The 17,701-nt window shown below is 30.3% G+C and overlaps 3 protein-coding genes across 3 annotated transcripts; 2 read left to right on the top strand and 1 right to left on the bottom strand.

Annotated features, from left to right (window-relative positions):
• On the top strand, positions 1-3,723 carry LOC109810458 (cation/H(+) antiporter 4). The gene is made up of 3 exons (XM_020373924.2): positions 1-300; positions 1,062-2,102; positions 2,512-3,723. The coding sequence occupies exons 1-3, from the start codon at positions 1-3 to the stop codon at positions 3,598-3,600; spliced, it is 2,430 nt and encodes an 809-aa protein (XP_020229513.1). The 3' UTR covers positions 3,601-3,723.
• A 5,365-nt stretch (positions 3,724-9,088) lies between these two features.
• LOC109810465 (cation/H(+) antiporter 4) lies at positions 9,089-12,711 on the top strand. Its single transcript, XM_020373931.3, has 3 exons — positions 9,089-9,382; positions 10,126-11,166; positions 11,526-12,711. Exons 1-3 carry the CDS (start codon positions 9,089-9,091, stop codon positions 12,615-12,617), a joined length of 2,427 nt encoding a protein of 808 aa, XP_020229520.1. The 3' UTR covers positions 12,618-12,711.
• A 694-nt stretch (positions 12,712-13,405) lies between these two features.
• LOC109795127 (uncharacterized) lies at positions 13,406-15,843 on the bottom strand. Its single transcript, XM_020354550.3, has 3 exons — positions 15,684-15,843; positions 14,277-15,238; positions 13,406-13,837 (listed from the first exon to the last, which is right to left on the bottom strand). Exons 1-3 carry the CDS (start codon positions 15,790-15,792, stop codon positions 13,832-13,834), a joined length of 1,077 nt encoding a protein of 358 aa, XP_020210139.1. The 5' UTR covers positions 15,793-15,843; the 3' UTR covers positions 13,406-13,831.
• Positions 15,844-17,701: the final 1,858 nt, after the last annotated feature.

Genomic DNA, 17,701 nt, shown 5'->3' with positions numbered 1-17,701 from the left:
ATGGGGACATCATATAACCCCCTAATAAGCACAATAAACAATACAATTTTCAATGCAGCAGTGTTGGACGAGTACAATTCAGACCCAGACAGAAAATTTGTTCTCTTTAATGTTTCCATTGAAATGCCACCCAAGATAGTATCTGATGGCATGTGGGGTGACCCAACCTATGGCGCATTACCACATAAATCCACAATGCCACTGTTGCAATTACAAATTATCACCATTTTCGTCATCACGCAATGCTTTCATACGATACTCAAGCACTTGGGGTTCCCTTATTTCGTTTCACAAGTCATGGTACATGTTTTGTCCCCTCTCCTCTGTTTGGTTCTAGTCTCATTCAAAAACATGTCACGTGACATTTTGTTGCACTTGCACATCATCTTACATACAGAAACACAATTTTCTAATATTGTCTTATGTTTGTGTGTGTGATTTTAAGGGAAACCAATAGATCAATCCATACTAATACATATGGCAACGTAGAATTGAACTTTGGAATAAATACATTAGATGAAAGGTTGGGTACATCATTAATATCGTCCACAAAATGGTATAAGAAAATCGTCTTAAAGTACTTTCACGAGGGTATTTTAAGGACAAAATTTAAATGTAATTTTTTTAAAGAATTTTTATGTGACTTTTTTTTTATATCATAAATAGAGTTTTAGTTGAAAACCTATAATTTAAATGTTTATTATACAAATTATTTATATAAAACTATATTTTTAATCCAAGACAACACTAAAAACGCTTAAGAAATTATATCAATGATTTATAACCAAACATCAAGTGTGATATATAAATATATAGTTGTTGTTCCTTTTTATTTATTTATATATAGTAGGTATAACTTTCTGCTACAAGGTCAGCTCATTTAATGAGAAAATGATACTCAGTTACAATCTAATGTCTAAGTTAGGAATCAATCATTAATTAGATAAGAAACAAAAGTGTGAAACCATTTGCAGTAATGATTTTCAGTCTTCTTGTAGTTTGTTTACATATGAAAAACATTAATATTATATATATATATATATATATGTCTCCAATTGCAGACTGGGTTTGTCTTAGGTCCATCTCTAAAGATAGGGGCATTGATGCCATATAAAACCATGTTGTTCCCTGACGGGAGTGAAGACGTGTTGAGCCTAATATCAGGAATGGGCTACACAATGTTCTTGTTTCTAACTACAGTGCAAACGGATTTCAGCATGATAACTAGAACCGGAAGGAAAGCTTGGACAATAGCTCTTTCCTCCCTGTTGATTCCAACAGTAGTTGGTCTCAGCCTATGCTACAGATTCATGGGGGACTTTCAAAAAGCCCTTGGAGAGTTCAATGGAGGAAAACTCCCTGTGGTAGTAATAAATCACAGTGGTTGTTCCTTTCCTGTGATAGTTTCTCTTCTCTCTGATCTTGAGATTTTGAACTCAGAACTTGGACGCTTAGCACTCTCATCATCCCTTGTTATGGATGTAATAAGCCAAGTTACAACAGGTCTAGGCACTGCTATTATGAGCAGCCTAAGAACCGATTCTCATGATCATGAGCTAGGCAAGGGCCCTAAACTTGCCCTTTACACTATCCTAAAATACATTGGTTTTTTATCAATTGTGATTATGCTTGCACGTCCCGCAATGAGAAAGATTGTGAGGATCACACCTGAAGGTAGACCTGTGAAGAAAGCATACACTTATGTGGTGATCCTCATGGCCCTTGCTGCTGGTTTGCTTGGATTATTTGCAAACCAACCTGTGTTAGGTGGGGTGTTACTCCTTGGTCTTCTTGTGCCAGAAGGTCCTCCGTTAGGGTCTGAATTGATTAAGCAATTTGAGTTATTCAACACGTGGTTCCTTTGTCCTATCTTTGTCACATGTTGTGCAATGAAGGTGGATATTTTGGTGCACATTAATGGCACCTTGATTCTCATTGTGGCCACTATAATTGTTTTTATGCATTTGCTTAAGATGCTCATAACCATTATAGTTTGCCATTATTGCCACATGCCCAAAACAGACGGTTTTTGTCTCGCTCTCTTGTTGAGCAGTAGAGGTGTCGTGGACTTTTGCACACACGTGTTCCTCTTTGATTCAATGGTAACACTCTATTCCATATATTCCTTTAGCCATGCATAATGTGCTTATCACCAAGCCTTTTAAAAAAATATATTTTTGTTCACATATCACTTATTTTTAGAAAAGTTACTTGTAAATTCTACATTTGCACAATTTTTTATACAATAATAAAGAGATGTAAAAATAAGAAGAAAAGAGAAGAATGAGATAAAAGAACTAATGAAAAAAACTTAGATAATGTTACTTTCAGGTCTTAATTAAAGTTTTACTTTAGTAATATACATCAATATTTAAAGATATTTTTACTGTGTATTACTGAGATGAAACTCTAATTATAATGTATACATTGTTATTGCATACATTAATTAGTTAATGTATGCATATAAGCTTTTTTGTTTGGTCCTCATCATGTGATGTGCAATTTATGCAGTTAATGAGCAACGAAACTATGTCTATGATGGCTATATCAGTGTTGGTGTTGGGAAGCATTGCACGCATTGGGGTGAAAGCCTTATACGACCCATCAAGGAAATATGTGGGGTATCAAAAAAGGAACATACTCAACTTGAAACCCAACTCAGAGCTTCGGATGGTGGCATGCATCCACAAACCAAGCCACATATTGTCCATAAGAAATGCCCTTGACATATTTTGCCCCACAACAAGCAACCCTATGGTGGTTCACATCTTGCACCTCATGGAGTTAGTTGGCAGATTCTCACCCATCTTCATCTCACACCGTCTCCAAGAAAGTGTTGATTCAGGTTACAACTACTCTGAAGATGTCATTGTCACCTTCAACCTCTTTGAACATGACAATGCCGGAACTACATCAATTAGCACCTACACAGCCATATCTCCCTTACGCTTCATGCATGATGACATATGTTACCTTGCATTGGATAAACTCGCTTGCATCATCCTTCTTCCATTTCACGTGAGATGGAATGAGGGTGGTTCCATCGAATCCATGGATGACAATGTTAGGACTTTGAACTCTAAAGTTTTGGAAAGGGCCCCATGTTCCGTGGGGATTCTGGTGAATCGATCAAGTTCTTCCAATGCTTGCATAAAGCAAATAGGCTTGATTTTTTTGGGGGGTCCCGATGATAGAGAGGCATTGTTCTTGGCTAAGAGGGCCATTAAAGATTGTGCTTATAACTTGTTTGTGTACCACTTGGCTTCGAGTCAAAGTGAGTCACACTGGGACATGATGTTGGATGATGAGGTGCTGAAGAGTGTTAAGGGGTACTATGGGAGTATTAAGAATGTGACTTATAAAAAGATCACTATTCAGGACCCTTCTGAGACCGCTGATTTTGTCTCTAAGGTTGCGAACCAACATGATTTTTTCATAGTTGGTAGACGAAATGGGATCAAATCGCCTCAAACTACAACACTTGAGAATTGGACTGAGTTTCCTGAGTTAGGTGTCATTGGAGATTTGCTTGCTTCCTCAGATACCAAAACTAATGCTTTCATTCTTGTTGTGCAGCAACAACAAATGCCCAAGTCGTGACCGAGTGAGAGATGTATACATTCTTCTATTGATCATTTGCTTCCAATGTTGTAGCTCAAGTTTCTTATCAGCTAGCAAAATAAAATTTTCATCCAATGTTTTTGTTGATTCCTCGTGTAAAATGTGCAAATGACTCTTTCTTTCTTTAAGAAACTTATAGTGAATTTAATTTAAATAAGAGTAAATGAGAAAGTTTATATTTAATTTAAAAATAATTAAGATGAATGAGATTATTTTTTATGTTTGGCTGGATGGCAAGTATTTAGGTATGGGCGTGATTTAAGAGTGTTTTTGTTGTTGGAATGGGACCAATCTTTATGCAATGGTGTCTATGGAGATGATGGGGAATCTTTTAGGATAGAGTTTATTCAGCCAGTGCATCAGATTTAGTACACAAAACAAAGGAACAATTCTAAAAGTGTGTTTAGACGAATGGCTTTGAGAAATTAATTCATTTTTTATTTTTTGAATTTGAAATGTTTTTGTTTGGGTGAAAAATGTATAAAAAAAAATTAAAATTTGTTATAAAAGCAAGAAAAAGTATAGAGAAGAAATGAGACAATATGAGATAGAGAAAAGAATCTAATTGGTGTATTATCTTTGGAAGAGGAGTAACCTATTTATAAGTACATGTGGTAACTGAACAATTATACAATAAAGAGAATAATACATAACGGACATATAAATGGTAATGATTGATAATGAATATTGGCATCCACTAATTAAGCCACTAATTATTATTCATAACATTCAAATATTTGTGATTTTTTAAATATTTAATGAACCCAATTGAGATTTTTTTATAAGAATATGTTTAAATTTGGTGATATTTGATTGAAACTTTTTTATTTAAAAATAATCTTTTAATAATTAAAAACATACAAATTTTGGTATATTTTTATTTTGTGAAATATTTTTAGAAGTTGTACTTGATATAATAAACTCATCCAATCATTTCACAAAAATCTTGAGATTTTTAATTTTTTTTTTCTCGTCATCTCCTATATTGTCTTTCTAGTTGATCTCTCTTTTTTCTCTGTTTTTTTTTCTCCTCTATATTGATTTCTCCCTTTCTCTGCCTCTATTTCTTCCCTGTCTCTTAGTCTCTTTCTTCTCTTGTTTTTCTCTTTCTCTTTCTCTTTCATCTCTTCCACTTTTTTTTTCTTTTTCTTCTTTCTATTCTTTCTTTCATCTATTAATATTAACATAAAATTTATCGATTTTATTCTTTTAAATTATAAATATTTAAATTTATTTTTAAACTAATAAATATTATTTTTGTTAATTTTAAATTATTAAATATTTACATTTTGGCTAATGTTTATTTTTATGAAACTCAATATTGAAATTTCAATTTTTTAAAAATATATTAAAAAATTGCATGAAAAATAAATTGTCTTATCAAAATTAAGAAATTTAAATTAAATTGTCCAATCAAAATAATTATAATATCAAAAAATTTAATTAAAATTTTAAATTTCCTACCAAATTGAAATAAAAAAATAGATTATTTATAAAATTGGTATGTGAAAAGTATTTTCAAAAGAGATAAAACATTGAAAATGTGTGATTATGAGAGTGAAAGTTTCACTTTTAAGTTACATGCAATATCAACTGGAAAATAATTAAATAATATATATATATATATATATATATATATATATATGAATGAGACGTATATTATGAGAATGACATTTTTATGTGAAAATAAGAGTACACAATCTCAATTCTTAAATTGAAATAAATGACTTAAATTAAAAAATTATTAATTAAATTATCACGTAATCATTATAATTATCTTTATTATTATCATTGTTCTTATCATCATTAGAATCGACATCACCAACTTCACTATTACTACCAAAACTGTCATTGCCGCTAAATATAAGTACTATAAGAAAAAAAATAAAGAACGAAATAACAGTATAATTTTTACATGAAAATTTTTCTTAATATAAGCAAGAAAAAATCATGAGACCTAATTTAATAAAAAATCTTTATTATGAATATCAAATAGTCTCTCTTTTCAAGAGGATCACTCGTATAATCTCACCTCTCTATGAAATGGTTATATCTCAATTCCCATGAAAACAAAATGACTCTCTTTCTCACAAAAAAGAATATAAAAATTTTCTCACTCTACTTCTCTGGTTCTCTCAAAAAGGAACTCTAGAGTGGTGTAGAATAACATCTATGTAAGTGGTGATCCCTTTTTGATGGTGACCATAACTTGTCTCACTAAAGTGAAAGAGTAAGTAAATGTGGAGGTGCATGGAGGTAGAGAAGGAGAAGAGATGGGAGGTCATGAAGGATAAGGAGGAAGAAAATAAATTACAGTCGTGGATCATTTTCTTTTCATGACAATTGAAAACTTTTTGTTGGGTTCTTTTTTTTTTTTTTGGCTAAAACTTTGTGTTCTCCTTTATATTAATTGTTTGTTTCAATTTAGTCCTACTTTTATTTTTAGTTTCAATTTGGTCCCAAACTAATTAATTGGTTTCAATTTAGTCCCAAATTAATTAATTGGTTTCAATGTGGGACTTCCGTCCAAATTATTTAAACGGATTTAACTTTTGGCCACGTAGATGCATACGTGGATGCCACGTGCATGACAATTTTTTTGAAAATACCTGGACCCAGAACGGGCCGTTCTGGTTGCACTTTTGGTGCGTTAATTTTGCATCCGGAACGACCCGTTCCATATGCGAAATTAACACACCAAAAGTGCAACCAGAATGGTCCGTTCCGGTTTCAGAACGGGCCGTTTCAAATTCATCCTTTTTTTATATATAAAATATTAATAATTTTATAAAATATATATTATTAATTATATTTTAATTATGTTGTTATATCTAATAAAATAAATATATTAATATTTTTTTATATTTTATTTTATTATGTTTATCTTATTAATTTTTATCATTTTATTCCTCTAATTTTAAATAAGTTGCAAAAAATTATAAAGTGATACTTAAATATTTCTTCAAACAGAAAGAGAAAAAGAAAAATTTATTACTCTATTTATAAGACAATTGTATTTTATAAAAATAAGTAATTTTAAAATTTTTACCATAAAAAAATATTTTTCAAAATTATTATATTTTTTAATAAAATTAATAAATAATATTGGTTTAATTGCATTTTTTATCCTTCAAGTATTACAATTGTGCAGTTTTGATCCCCAAGATTTTAATTGGGTAATTTTAGTCCTTAAAGAATTACAATTACGCGATTTTGGTCCTTCAATTTTTAATTGAACAATTTTAGTCCCTCGAATATCATAATAGTACGATTTTAGTTTCTCCCATTAAAAATTAATAATTTTAATATATATATATATATATATATAATGTTTTAAAATTAAATAATTATTTATCTATTCAAATTAACGTATATTATAATTTTCAATATTATATCAATAATATTATTAATATATTTATAGATAAACTAATAATTTGATAAATATAACTTGTTATATATTAATATACTTTTACAAAAATATAAGTATATTAATTAGAAATATATATCTGATCTTATATATTTATATTTTTGTAAAAGTATATTAATATATATTAATTTATATTTATCAAATTATTAGTTTATTTATAAATATAGTAAAAATATTATTGATATTAATTTATCAATAATATTAAAATACTAATAATATATAAATTTTATTTATTTAGTAATAATAAATATATATCATTTGATACATTAAAAAAAATTATAATATACGTTAATTTAAATAAGCAAACAATTATATAGTTTTAAAACATTATATATATATATATTAAAATTTTAAAATTATTAAATTTTTAATGAGAAAAACTAAAATTGCACAATTATGATATTTGAGAGATTAAAATTGTTCAATTAAAAATTGTGAGACTAAAATTACACAACTCTAATCTTTTAAGGACTGAAATTACTCAGTTAAAACTTTAGGGATCAAAATTGCATAATTATAATACTTGAGCGATCAAAAACACAATTAAGTCAAGAATATTATATTCTCAGTTTTGGAACGGGCCGTTCTGAATCCAGAACGGCCCGTTTAAGAACGGCCCGTTCTGCTGCACTGGTGGTGTGTTAATTTTTGCATCTAGAACGGTGTGTTTCAGTTGCAAAATTAACACACCAAAAGTGAAACCAGAACGGCCCGTTCTGGTTTCAGAACGGGCCGTTCTAGGTCCAGGTGTTTTCAAAAAAATTATCATCCACGTATGCATCTACGTGGCATCCACGTGGCCAAAAGTTAATTTCGTTTAAATAATTTGGACGGAAGTCCCACATTGAAACCAATTAATTAATTTGGGACTAAATTGAAACTAATTAATTAGTTTGAGACTAAATTGAGACCAAAAATAAAAATGAGACTAAATTGAAACAAACAATTAATATAAGGAACCAAAATAGAATTTTTGTCTTTCTTTTTCTTCTCTTTTCCTGACCCACTTTTTCCCTTTCCATTTCTTTACTTTATTCTAATTCTAAATCCAAGTTCCCTTAACACTACTCACCCACGACATACCCATCTCATGATTTGAAGAGGTGTTATTTACACGTGTTTCTATTCTTTCAATTTTTGAAGAAGCTTTGCATATTGGGTTATAAAATACTACTCTTCGTTGCTCAATTAAAATATGACAATAAGCATAAATCTTATTTATAAATAATTTATATTTATTTGTTAAATTCTTTTTTATTTTCTATAAAGAAGTTTATTTGGGTAAATTTTTAAATTACATATTTATATATTTTAATTCGTGTTTATAATTATTTTTGTATATTTCAATAATGGTAACATTATCCCCACGTTTAAAGTATTTTAAATAATTACTATTAATAAATAAATCATTCATGTTAGATTATATCTCATATGTGAAACTCTTATTTGTCATTTTTTAAATTTATTTATTTATGTTAGAAAATTAAAATTGTAATATTGAATCAGAAATATTAAAACAGTGACACGTTTACTAAGGAGATATTAAAATCGTAATACTAAATCATGAAACTAAAATCATTATATATATATATATATATATAAAATAGACTCAAATCATGATATTCAATTTGTGTTGTTGTAGATTGATTGAATCTGAGTGGTTTTCATCACTATGATATTAAAATTGAAGTTGGAAAAGCCTGCTAATTAATATAATATTATGCAAAACGTTATGATGGTTATGATACATAAACGGTATTCAACTTCTGATTTAGGAGTGAAATTACAATGCGTGGTTGTATTTATTGTTTTAGGTACAACTTAAATAAGCTGTACATGACAAACTCGTACCATCACCATAATGTTCAAATGATACTAAGAAATTAGCTGTGACAACTTATGCCAAATGTATGTAGTCACATATTAAAAAGACTTGTGCCAATGAATAGCTCATTTGTGATTCTGATCTAATCATAAATTCCATAATTCTACGTAGCTATTGTATTTTGAACAATTTAATTCTTTCTACCAAGGAACATCATGGGGACATATGATCTCATAACAAGCATAAACAATACAATTTTCAGTTCAGTGGTTTTTGACGAGTACAATTCAGACCCAAACAGAAGATATGTTTTATATAATGTTTCCATTGAAATGCCAGCCAAGATAGTATCAGATGGCATGTGGGGTAACACAACCTATGACGCATTACCTAACAGAGCCACAATGCCATTGTTGCAGTTCCAAATTATCATCATTTTCCTCATCACGCAATGCTTTCATACGATTCTTAAGGGCCTGGGGTTCCCTTATTTCGTTTCACAAATGATGGTACATGCTTTCTCCCTTTTCTTCTCTTTGATTCTTGTCTCCTTCAAGAACATCTCACGTGACATATTTGTTGCACATCATGTTACATACAAAAACGATTTTCTAATAGCATGCCATTGTTATATGTGTTCTTAAGGAAAATCAGAACTTTGGAATAAATGCATAACATGATAAGTTGGGTAGAAGTCATTCTCCAAAAAATTTATTAAAAAAAAAAAAAAATCTTAAAGTTCTTTCGTGAGGAAGAATATTATATGGACAAAATTTAATTTAATGTAATTTTTCAGGTATTTTTTTTGTGTGATTCTCTCGTCACAATCAGTTTTATTTGAAAATCTATAACGTAAATTTTTATTATACCAAATATTAAGATAAAATTATATGTCTGATCCAACATCCAAGACAAAACTAAAAACACTTTAAAAACTGCATTAATGATTTATAACCAAAGATTAATTGTGGTATATATATATATATATATATAAACAACTATATATATAAACAACTATATATATAAACAACTATATATATAAACAAGAGGTTTAATTTCCTCTGATAAGATAGGTTTGTTTAAAGGAAAAATAGTATCTCCAATCATGATTTTATAACTAAGTCGAGAATTGAATCTCGATCATTAACTGATTAAGAAACATAAGTGTGAAACCATTCGTGATAACAATTTTCAATCTTGTTGTAGTTTCTTTACATATGAGAAACATTGATGTATGTGTCTATAATTGTAGGCTGGGTTTGTTCTAGGCCCTTCTCTGAAGATAGAGGCATTGGTACCATACAAAAACATGTTGTTTGCTAACGGGAGTGAAGACATATTGAGCCTAACATCAGGAATGGGCTACACAATGTTCTTATTTCTAAATGCGGTGCAAATGGATTTCAGCATGATAACCAAAACGGGAAGGAAAGTTTGGGCAATCGCTCTTTCCTCCTTGACGATTCCAACGATAGTTGGTCTTAGCCTAAGTTACAAATTCATGGAGAACTTGCAAAAAACCTTTGGAGAGTTCAATGGAGAAAAATTCCCTGTGATAATAATGAACCACACTGGTTGTTCTTTTCCTGTGATAGCTTCTCTTCTCTCTGATCTTCAGATTTTGAACTCAGAACTTGGACGCTTAGCTCTCTCATCAGCCCTTGTTATGGATGTGATAAGCCAAATTATGACAGGTTTAGGCACTACTATTTCAAGCAGCCTTAGAACTGACTCTCATGATCATGAACTAGGCAAGGGACCTAAACTTGCCCTCTACAATGCCCTAAAATTCATTGGTTTTGTGTCAGTTTTGATTATTCTTGTACACCTCATAATGAGGTGGATTGTCAAGATCACACCCGAAGGTAGGCCTGTGAAGAAAGCATACACCTATCTAGTGATCCTCATGACCCTTGCTGCTGGCTTGTTTGGAGTATTTACAAACCAGACTGTGTTAGCTGGGATAGTACTCCTTGGTCTTCTTGTGCCAGAAGGTCCTCCCTTGGGGTCTGAATTAATTAAGCAGTTTGAATTGTTCAACACGTGGTTCCTTTTGCCTATCTTTGTCACATGTTGTGCAATGAAGGTTGATATTTCTGTGCACATTAGTGGCACCTTGATTCTCGTTGTGGTTGTTGTAGTTGTGGTTGTGCATTTGCTTAAGATGCTCATAACCATTGGAGTTTGTCATTATTGCCACATACCCAAAATAGACGCTTTGTGTCTCGCTATGTTATTGAGCACCAAAGGTGTCGTGGACTTTTGCACACAAGTGTTTCTATTTGATTCCATGGTAACACTCCACTCCATATATTCCTTCAAGCATGCATATCATCATATATTATGCATCTCATTTTCACTTTTCTAAACAATCTCTTCTATTTTCTAACTCCATTATCTAGCTCATTTATTCTCTTTTCACATCACATTTTTTTAGAAAAATTGCATACAAATAGCACAATACAAACAAAATTAGATATTGCATTTCTCAAATCTAAATTATGATCAAAGTACATACCAACAACATCTATAAAATTTCATGTAAATTGTATCCATAGTTAAATTTTATTGAAAGAGGTAAAAAAATTAAGTTACATAACTAATATATAACTTTTTCTCTTGTTCTCACTCTGCAATATGCAATTTATGCAGTTAATGAGCGTGGAAATAGTGTCCATGATGGCTATATCAGTTTTGGTGTTAGGAAGCATTGCACGCATTGGGGTGAAAGCCTTATACGACCCATCAAGGAAATACGCGGGATATCAAAAAAGGAACATACAAAACTTGAAACCCAATTCAGAGCTTCGGATGGTGGCATGCATCTGCAAACCAAGGCACATAATGCCCATCAAAAATGCCCTTGACATTTTCTACCCTACAACAAGCAACCCTTTGGCGGTTCACGTCTTGCACCTCATGGAGTTAATTGGCAGATCCTCTCCCATCTTCATCTCACACAATCTCCAAGAACGTGTTGGTTTGCATTACAACTTCTCTAAAGATGTCATTGTCACCTTCAACCTCTTCGAACATGACAATGCTGGAACCGCATCAGTTAGTACCTACACAGCCATATCTCCCCTACGCTTCATGCATGATGACATATGTTACCTTGCATTGGACAAACTCGCATGCATCATCCTTCTTCCATTTCACATTAGATGGAGTAAGGATGGTTCCGTCGAATCAACAGATGAGAATGTTAGGACTTTGAACTTGAAGGTTCTTGAAAGAGCACCATGCTCTGTGGGGATTCTTGTGAATCGACCAAGTTCTTCCAACGCTTGCATGAAGCAAATAGCCATGATTTTTTTGGGGGGTCCTGATGATAGGGAGGCATTGTGCTTGGCTAAGAGGACCATCAAAGATTGTGCGTATAACTTGGTTGTATACCACTTAGCTTCGACTGAGAGTGAGCTAAGTTGGGACAAGATGTTGGATGATGAGGTGCTGAAGAGTGTTAAGGGTTACCACGAGAAGATTGACAATGTGACTTATGAAAAGATAATCATTGAGGACCCTTCTAAGACTACTGCTTTTGTCTCTAAGATAGCAAATCAACATGATGTTTTCATAGTTGGGAGACGAAATGGGATCAAATCCTCTCAAACAGCAGCACTTGAGAATTGGACTGAGTTTTCTGAGTTGGGTGTAATTGGAGATTTGCTTGCTTCCCCGGATACCAATACTAATGCTTCAATTCTTGTTGTGCAACAACAAAAATTCCCAAGCCGTGGTTAAGAGACAGAGATGTGTACATTCTTTAGTAGACATTGTCCCAAGATCTAGCTCGAGTAATTAATTTCATATTAGCAAAATAAATTTTCATGCAATATTTTTGTTGATTCCTTTTGATAGTGATTTGCTTTAATTGGTTAATATTAATTAGATGTAAATTGTACAAGCCGAGTCTTTTTTTAAAAAAATTATACTGAATTTAATTTTAAAAAAGATTAAATGAGAAATTTCATATTTAATTAAAAACTAATTAAGATGACATGTAATAATGATATAGAATTTTTTTATAACTATGTTCTTAGAACGAATCTCCTCGTACTAACAGGAAAACACAACACAAGAGAACTTCAATACTCAAATATGAGATATCTCTTAAAGAGATCAAGTTCAATTCTACTCAAACCAACAATTTAATGGTAATATTATAAAATTTGATTTTTATGCATTGTTAATTTTAAAAAGTTAATTCACACTATCAATTAATGATAAATTATTCTTAATAAAATTTGTAAGATAATTATTGCAAAGGCTAACAAATTTGTCATACATAATAATTTGTAATTAAATGATAATATATAACAATATATAGCAATTACTTGGAGATGCGTTTTTTGTCTTAATACTTGGACCGAAAGACACAACTTTGGAGTGTTTTCATGTTGTTTGGTACAAGCACAATTTTCATGAACTATTTATGGGGCAATAGGCTAATAAAAACCACACATTACCTTAAAAAAAAAAAAAAAAAAAAAAAAAAAAAAAAAAAAAGATAAAGTTTGTTTAAATATGAGTTCAGAAGGGAAAGAAATAAGTAGTTTTTATTCATAATATAGAAGCTCTCAAAAACACTTTTAAGTTGTATTCAAACAAACTCGTAATCAATTCTCAATTTCAGAATGACAAAGAAAACGCCACCTCTTAAATAGATATCTTCCATAAATAAAACCTCCCACACACAAAGTTCCAAGGCAAATGAGCTTCGATCTCACATTAAGACAGCACTAGATTGTCATGATCATGAATTAAGTACAACAAGAACGCGGTTTCAAGAGAAAGATTACAAGCCAGACTGCAGCATATACTCACTAAAATTCTGGTATCGGCACATAATTTGAATGTCAACTTGATCTCTCAAGAACTCAAAAACTAATCCCTTAAAGTTCATGTCCACTTTTATTAAGAGCTAGCAATAACCCGCTACAATTCCTCTTCAATATTCATTCCTGCAAAGAAAAAGATTATACACAAATGTTATGACACATGTAAATACAACTTATACAGAGGATAAAGAGGAAAGACATTAACCTGCTTAGTGATATTATCAATAGTTAGTTTAGGGAAGCAGCAAGATTTTAGACAATAATTTCTTATATATATACAGAAAATTTAATACAAAACATTTTTCACTAAATCTACTCTCAGCTTTCCAACTAAACAGATAAATTTTAAAAAAATTTGATTCTGAAGCATTTCTATTATATTGAAAATGTGCAAGACAATGTCTCTATATGTCTAATAAGGAGGGATTGTTTTGGTATCTAAAGTTCCACCTTCATTTATATGCTCATATGCATAATTGCACGCCAATACCTTATCAATTTCTAGAGAAAGTGGAAAACAAAGAAAGGAAACAAGAAACATAGTTAAAAGAAGTTTACAAACCTCGTCATCATCATCGTCATCGTAATCGCGATCTTCCTTCTTTTTCTTAAGCTGGGTAGTACCACCTTCTTTGCTGATAGGCAATTTCATTGCTCCAAAGGGAGTGTCAACATCAATTTGTCCTTTCATGGTGTAACCAGTTCCCCTTCCTCTAATCATGTCCCAGAGTGCGGATCCAAAGTCCTTAGGCCTGAAGGTAATTGGAATGTCAATATAACTAATTCCACTTTTCTCAATCTTAGCAGATTTGGTGAGTTCTGCACCCCCAATGCTAACATCACCAAGCCAGACCTCGTAATCAAGCGCGTTGAGGCCGAGGTCGAAATCATTCTTGTTCTCCAACTTCAAGTGAAGAGTTGCAATTGTCTCTTCAAAAGAGAACCTCTCAAAATGAATCTTCTCAAGATCAATATCAGGCTTGTAGGGGATAGGGATTTCTCCAGTTTTCTCCAAAGGTAGAGTAAACCTTCCCAATAGGGGAACATCAAAAATGAGATCAACCTTCACCCTATAAGGAATGATGCTCCCAGGTTTAATATCATCATATGTTTGCTTGATGTCATCATAAATCAAAGTCACAGGAATTTTGACAGCCTGCTCTCCATGTGCATGGATAGTACCTGCATCCGGTATCAAACCTGAAACCAGTTTCCTTCCATCACTCTCAACCAAGTAATTTATGTCGATCAGAGGGATCGGCACCGGATTAGGGTTCTTGATGAGCACATCAACCACAAGATCTGCCTTGTGAATATTAATTGATGGAATGTGTATCCCAGTAACATCAGCAGTCGGCTTTCCAAACCCTATAGCTTCCTCAATCTTCTCACCAATGTCATGAATGAAATCCTTCACCTTCTCAATGAATCCACCCTTCCCATCCTCTTTATCATCCTCCTTGTGCTTTTCATCCTTGCTACCCCTTTCCACCACTTCTGGTTTATCATCAGATGTCGACATATCTAAATTAAAGATGGTAAATGTGCAAAGAAATTAGCTTGAGCAAGATCCAGTTCCAATCCAATCACACAACAAATCAAAGTCAACAAAAGTAACAATTTGACTCTCTGATCAATTATTTACAAAAGAAAACACAACATTCTGATTACATGCAGACATATTGCTCAAACTACAATCTTAGATCTCCATGCTCCAAAAAATGCAGCAAAACTTATCATTCCATATGATGCTAGTAAAAAAGATATTCTGATTGTATCTTTTTTATGTAATTTCTTTATGTCAATGAGGTTCCCAGTAATCAAGATGCAAGATACAAAGAATCATAAGGTCAATGTTTGATCAATGGAGTAGAACATAAGATACCAACCCACAAGAAATCAAAATGAAGCATAGTCAAATTAGCCTAAAGGGGATCAAAAAAGGGGAAGATAAGTGGGAAGGAAGTACCTGAGATGAGATCAGTGATCCAAGTAACAGAGAGAGTATAACTCTGAATGGGATTAACACTACAAAATAAAATAGCTGAAAGATCAAGATTATGTAGGTGGAGCAACATAAAAATACAAAAATGTAAAAATAAAAAACAACATGAGATGATTGAAGGGTCAGATATTTGGCACGAAGACATAAAGAATAGAAGCCGTTGATTGGATAGACCACAAAACCGACCATTCCACTCTGTAAAGCATGGTCCACACGGAATGTACATGTGAATGTGATTACATTGTTTAAGGAGGGAAAGGACACCGACCATCACTTTCTAAAAATTTCAACTTTATTAACGTTACAATCACCAACTTCACAAAAACTCTAAATTTTATTCAAAAGGTATACTATCTTTAATTTATTATTTATTAATTAATTATTGAGTTATTAGTTTAAATATTTGTACAAAATTATCATCAAATATTAAATATATTTAAATTTATATTTTTAGTTAGTGAAAAGATTTTGATTTTGATTTCCGTTAAAAAAAATTAATTTTTATTTTTAAAATTTAAAATTATTATTTTTAATCTTTATTATTGTGATCATCTTAAATATTATTTACAACTATTAATTTGTGAATTCTAAAATTTTGTATAAATTCTTAAAATAAATATTATTTATCTATCTTAAAATTATTATAAGAATTAAAAAAAATAATAATTTAAAGATTTAAAGGAATAAAAATAAAAAAAATTTACAAGAACTAAAATTAAAATTTATTTATTTTACAAGAATAATAAAATATTATAAGGATCAAAATCAACATTTACAAGTTTTAAAAGATAAAAAATAAAGAAATTATTTTACTGAAATTAAAATTAAAATATATTTATTTTATATGAACTAAAAATATATTTAAATCATATATCTAATAAAAAAAATTGGTAAACTTTTGAATATATAGCCACTTTAGTAATTAATAAAAACAATTAGTATTCAAGAAAATTTTAATTTTTTTACGACAGTATTCAAGCAAATTAAAAAGATAACAATTAATAATTCATGAGTCAGAAAAGATATGTCAACTCTCTTTTTTATTCAAATTTTAATTAAATAATCCTCTCTATTCAATATTATTTCTATTATGAGTCAGAAAAGATACGTCAACTCTCTTTTTTTATTCAAATTTAAATTAAATAATCCTCTCTATTCAATATTATTTCTATTATGTCGGTAAAAATAACATAAAAATGAAAGTTTGAAAAGAGAGATGGAGATAAAATAGTACCGTTCAAAAAAATTTTAACTTAATAATTTAAAATTATGAGTCATTATATTAGTCTTTTAGAAATTGAGTTAATTTCTATGTAACACCATTGTAAAGTTTTTTGCTCTATTATTCAATTTAAAATTATTTTGAATATGATTTCACAAGTAATTATTATAAAAGTTAATCATTCATATACTATCAGTATAAAGTTTTTTACACTGGCAACCAATCATATCTTTTAAAATTGTTTATTTTATTATTATTTTATTAAATAAGCAATTGACATGTCACTATTAAAAGATATGATTGGTTGTCAATGTAAAAAAATTTTACACTGACAATGTATAGGTGATTAACTTTTATTATAAAAGTAAATCATTTTAATTATTTAACATACATGGAAATTTGTTACTAAATGATAGTATAAAAAAAATATTATCAGCACATTCAAATAAAATCCTCACGGAAATTTAGTCATTAAAATATTTTTTAAAAGATATAAACCATTATTATATTAGGTTCTTAAAAGATTTTATCAATAAATTAATCTTTTAACGATTTTATTTATGAATAAATTAATTCTTTAAAGATTGAAAATATTAGTATAATAATTCTTAAGATAGATTCAAATAATGGGAAAAATAAGAGAATTAAAAAAATAATAGTAACAAAATTTTAAAAACTATTAAAGTGATACATATACTTTGAATAATCAAATTGTATTGTTGAAGAACTAACTTGGAAATAATTTTTTTAAGACTAAAGT

The sequence above is a fragment of the Cajanus cajan genome, chromosome 9 (assembly GCF_000230855.2).
Source record: "Cajanus cajan strain Asha chromosome 9, NIPB_CcT2T_4, whole genome shotgun sequence".
Lineage (NCBI taxonomy): Eukaryota > Viridiplantae > Streptophyta > Magnoliopsida > Fabales > Fabaceae > Cajanus > Cajanus cajan.
This window is presented reverse-complemented; position numbering and strand designations above follow the sequence as displayed.

Bases quoted from the DNA above. Each gene is read 5' to 3' on its own strand.
- LOC109810465 (XM_020373931.3), top strand. From the start codon at position 9,089: ATGGGGACATATGATCTCATAACAAGCATAAACAATACAATTTTCAGT. The intron at 9,383-10,125 runs GTACATGCTTTC...CTATAATTGTAG, and splicing joins ATTTCGTTTCACAAATGATG to GCTGGGTTTGTTCTAGGCCC. The intron at 11,167-11,525 runs GTAACACTCCAC...CAATTTATGCAG, and splicing joins TGTTTCTATTTGATTCCATG to TTAATGAGCGTGGAAATAGT.
- LOC109810458 (XM_020373924.2), top strand. From the start codon at position 1: ATGGGGACATCATATAACCCCCTAATAAGCACAATAAACAATACAATT. The intron at 301-1,061 runs GTACATGTTTTG...CTCCAATTGCAG, and splicing joins ATTTCGTTTCACAAGTCATG to ACTGGGTTTGTCTTAGGTCC. The intron at 2,103-2,511 runs GTAACACTCTAT...CAATTTATGCAG, and splicing joins TGTTCCTCTTTGATTCAATG to TTAATGAGCAACGAAACTAT.
- LOC109795127 (XM_020354550.3), bottom strand. From the start codon at position 15,792: ATGTTGCTCCACCTACATAATCTTGATCTTTCAGCTATTTTATTTTGT. The intron at 15,239-15,683 runs GTACTTCCTTCC...TCTTTAATTTAG, and splicing joins GATCACTGATCTCATCTCAG to ATATGTCGACATCTGATGAT.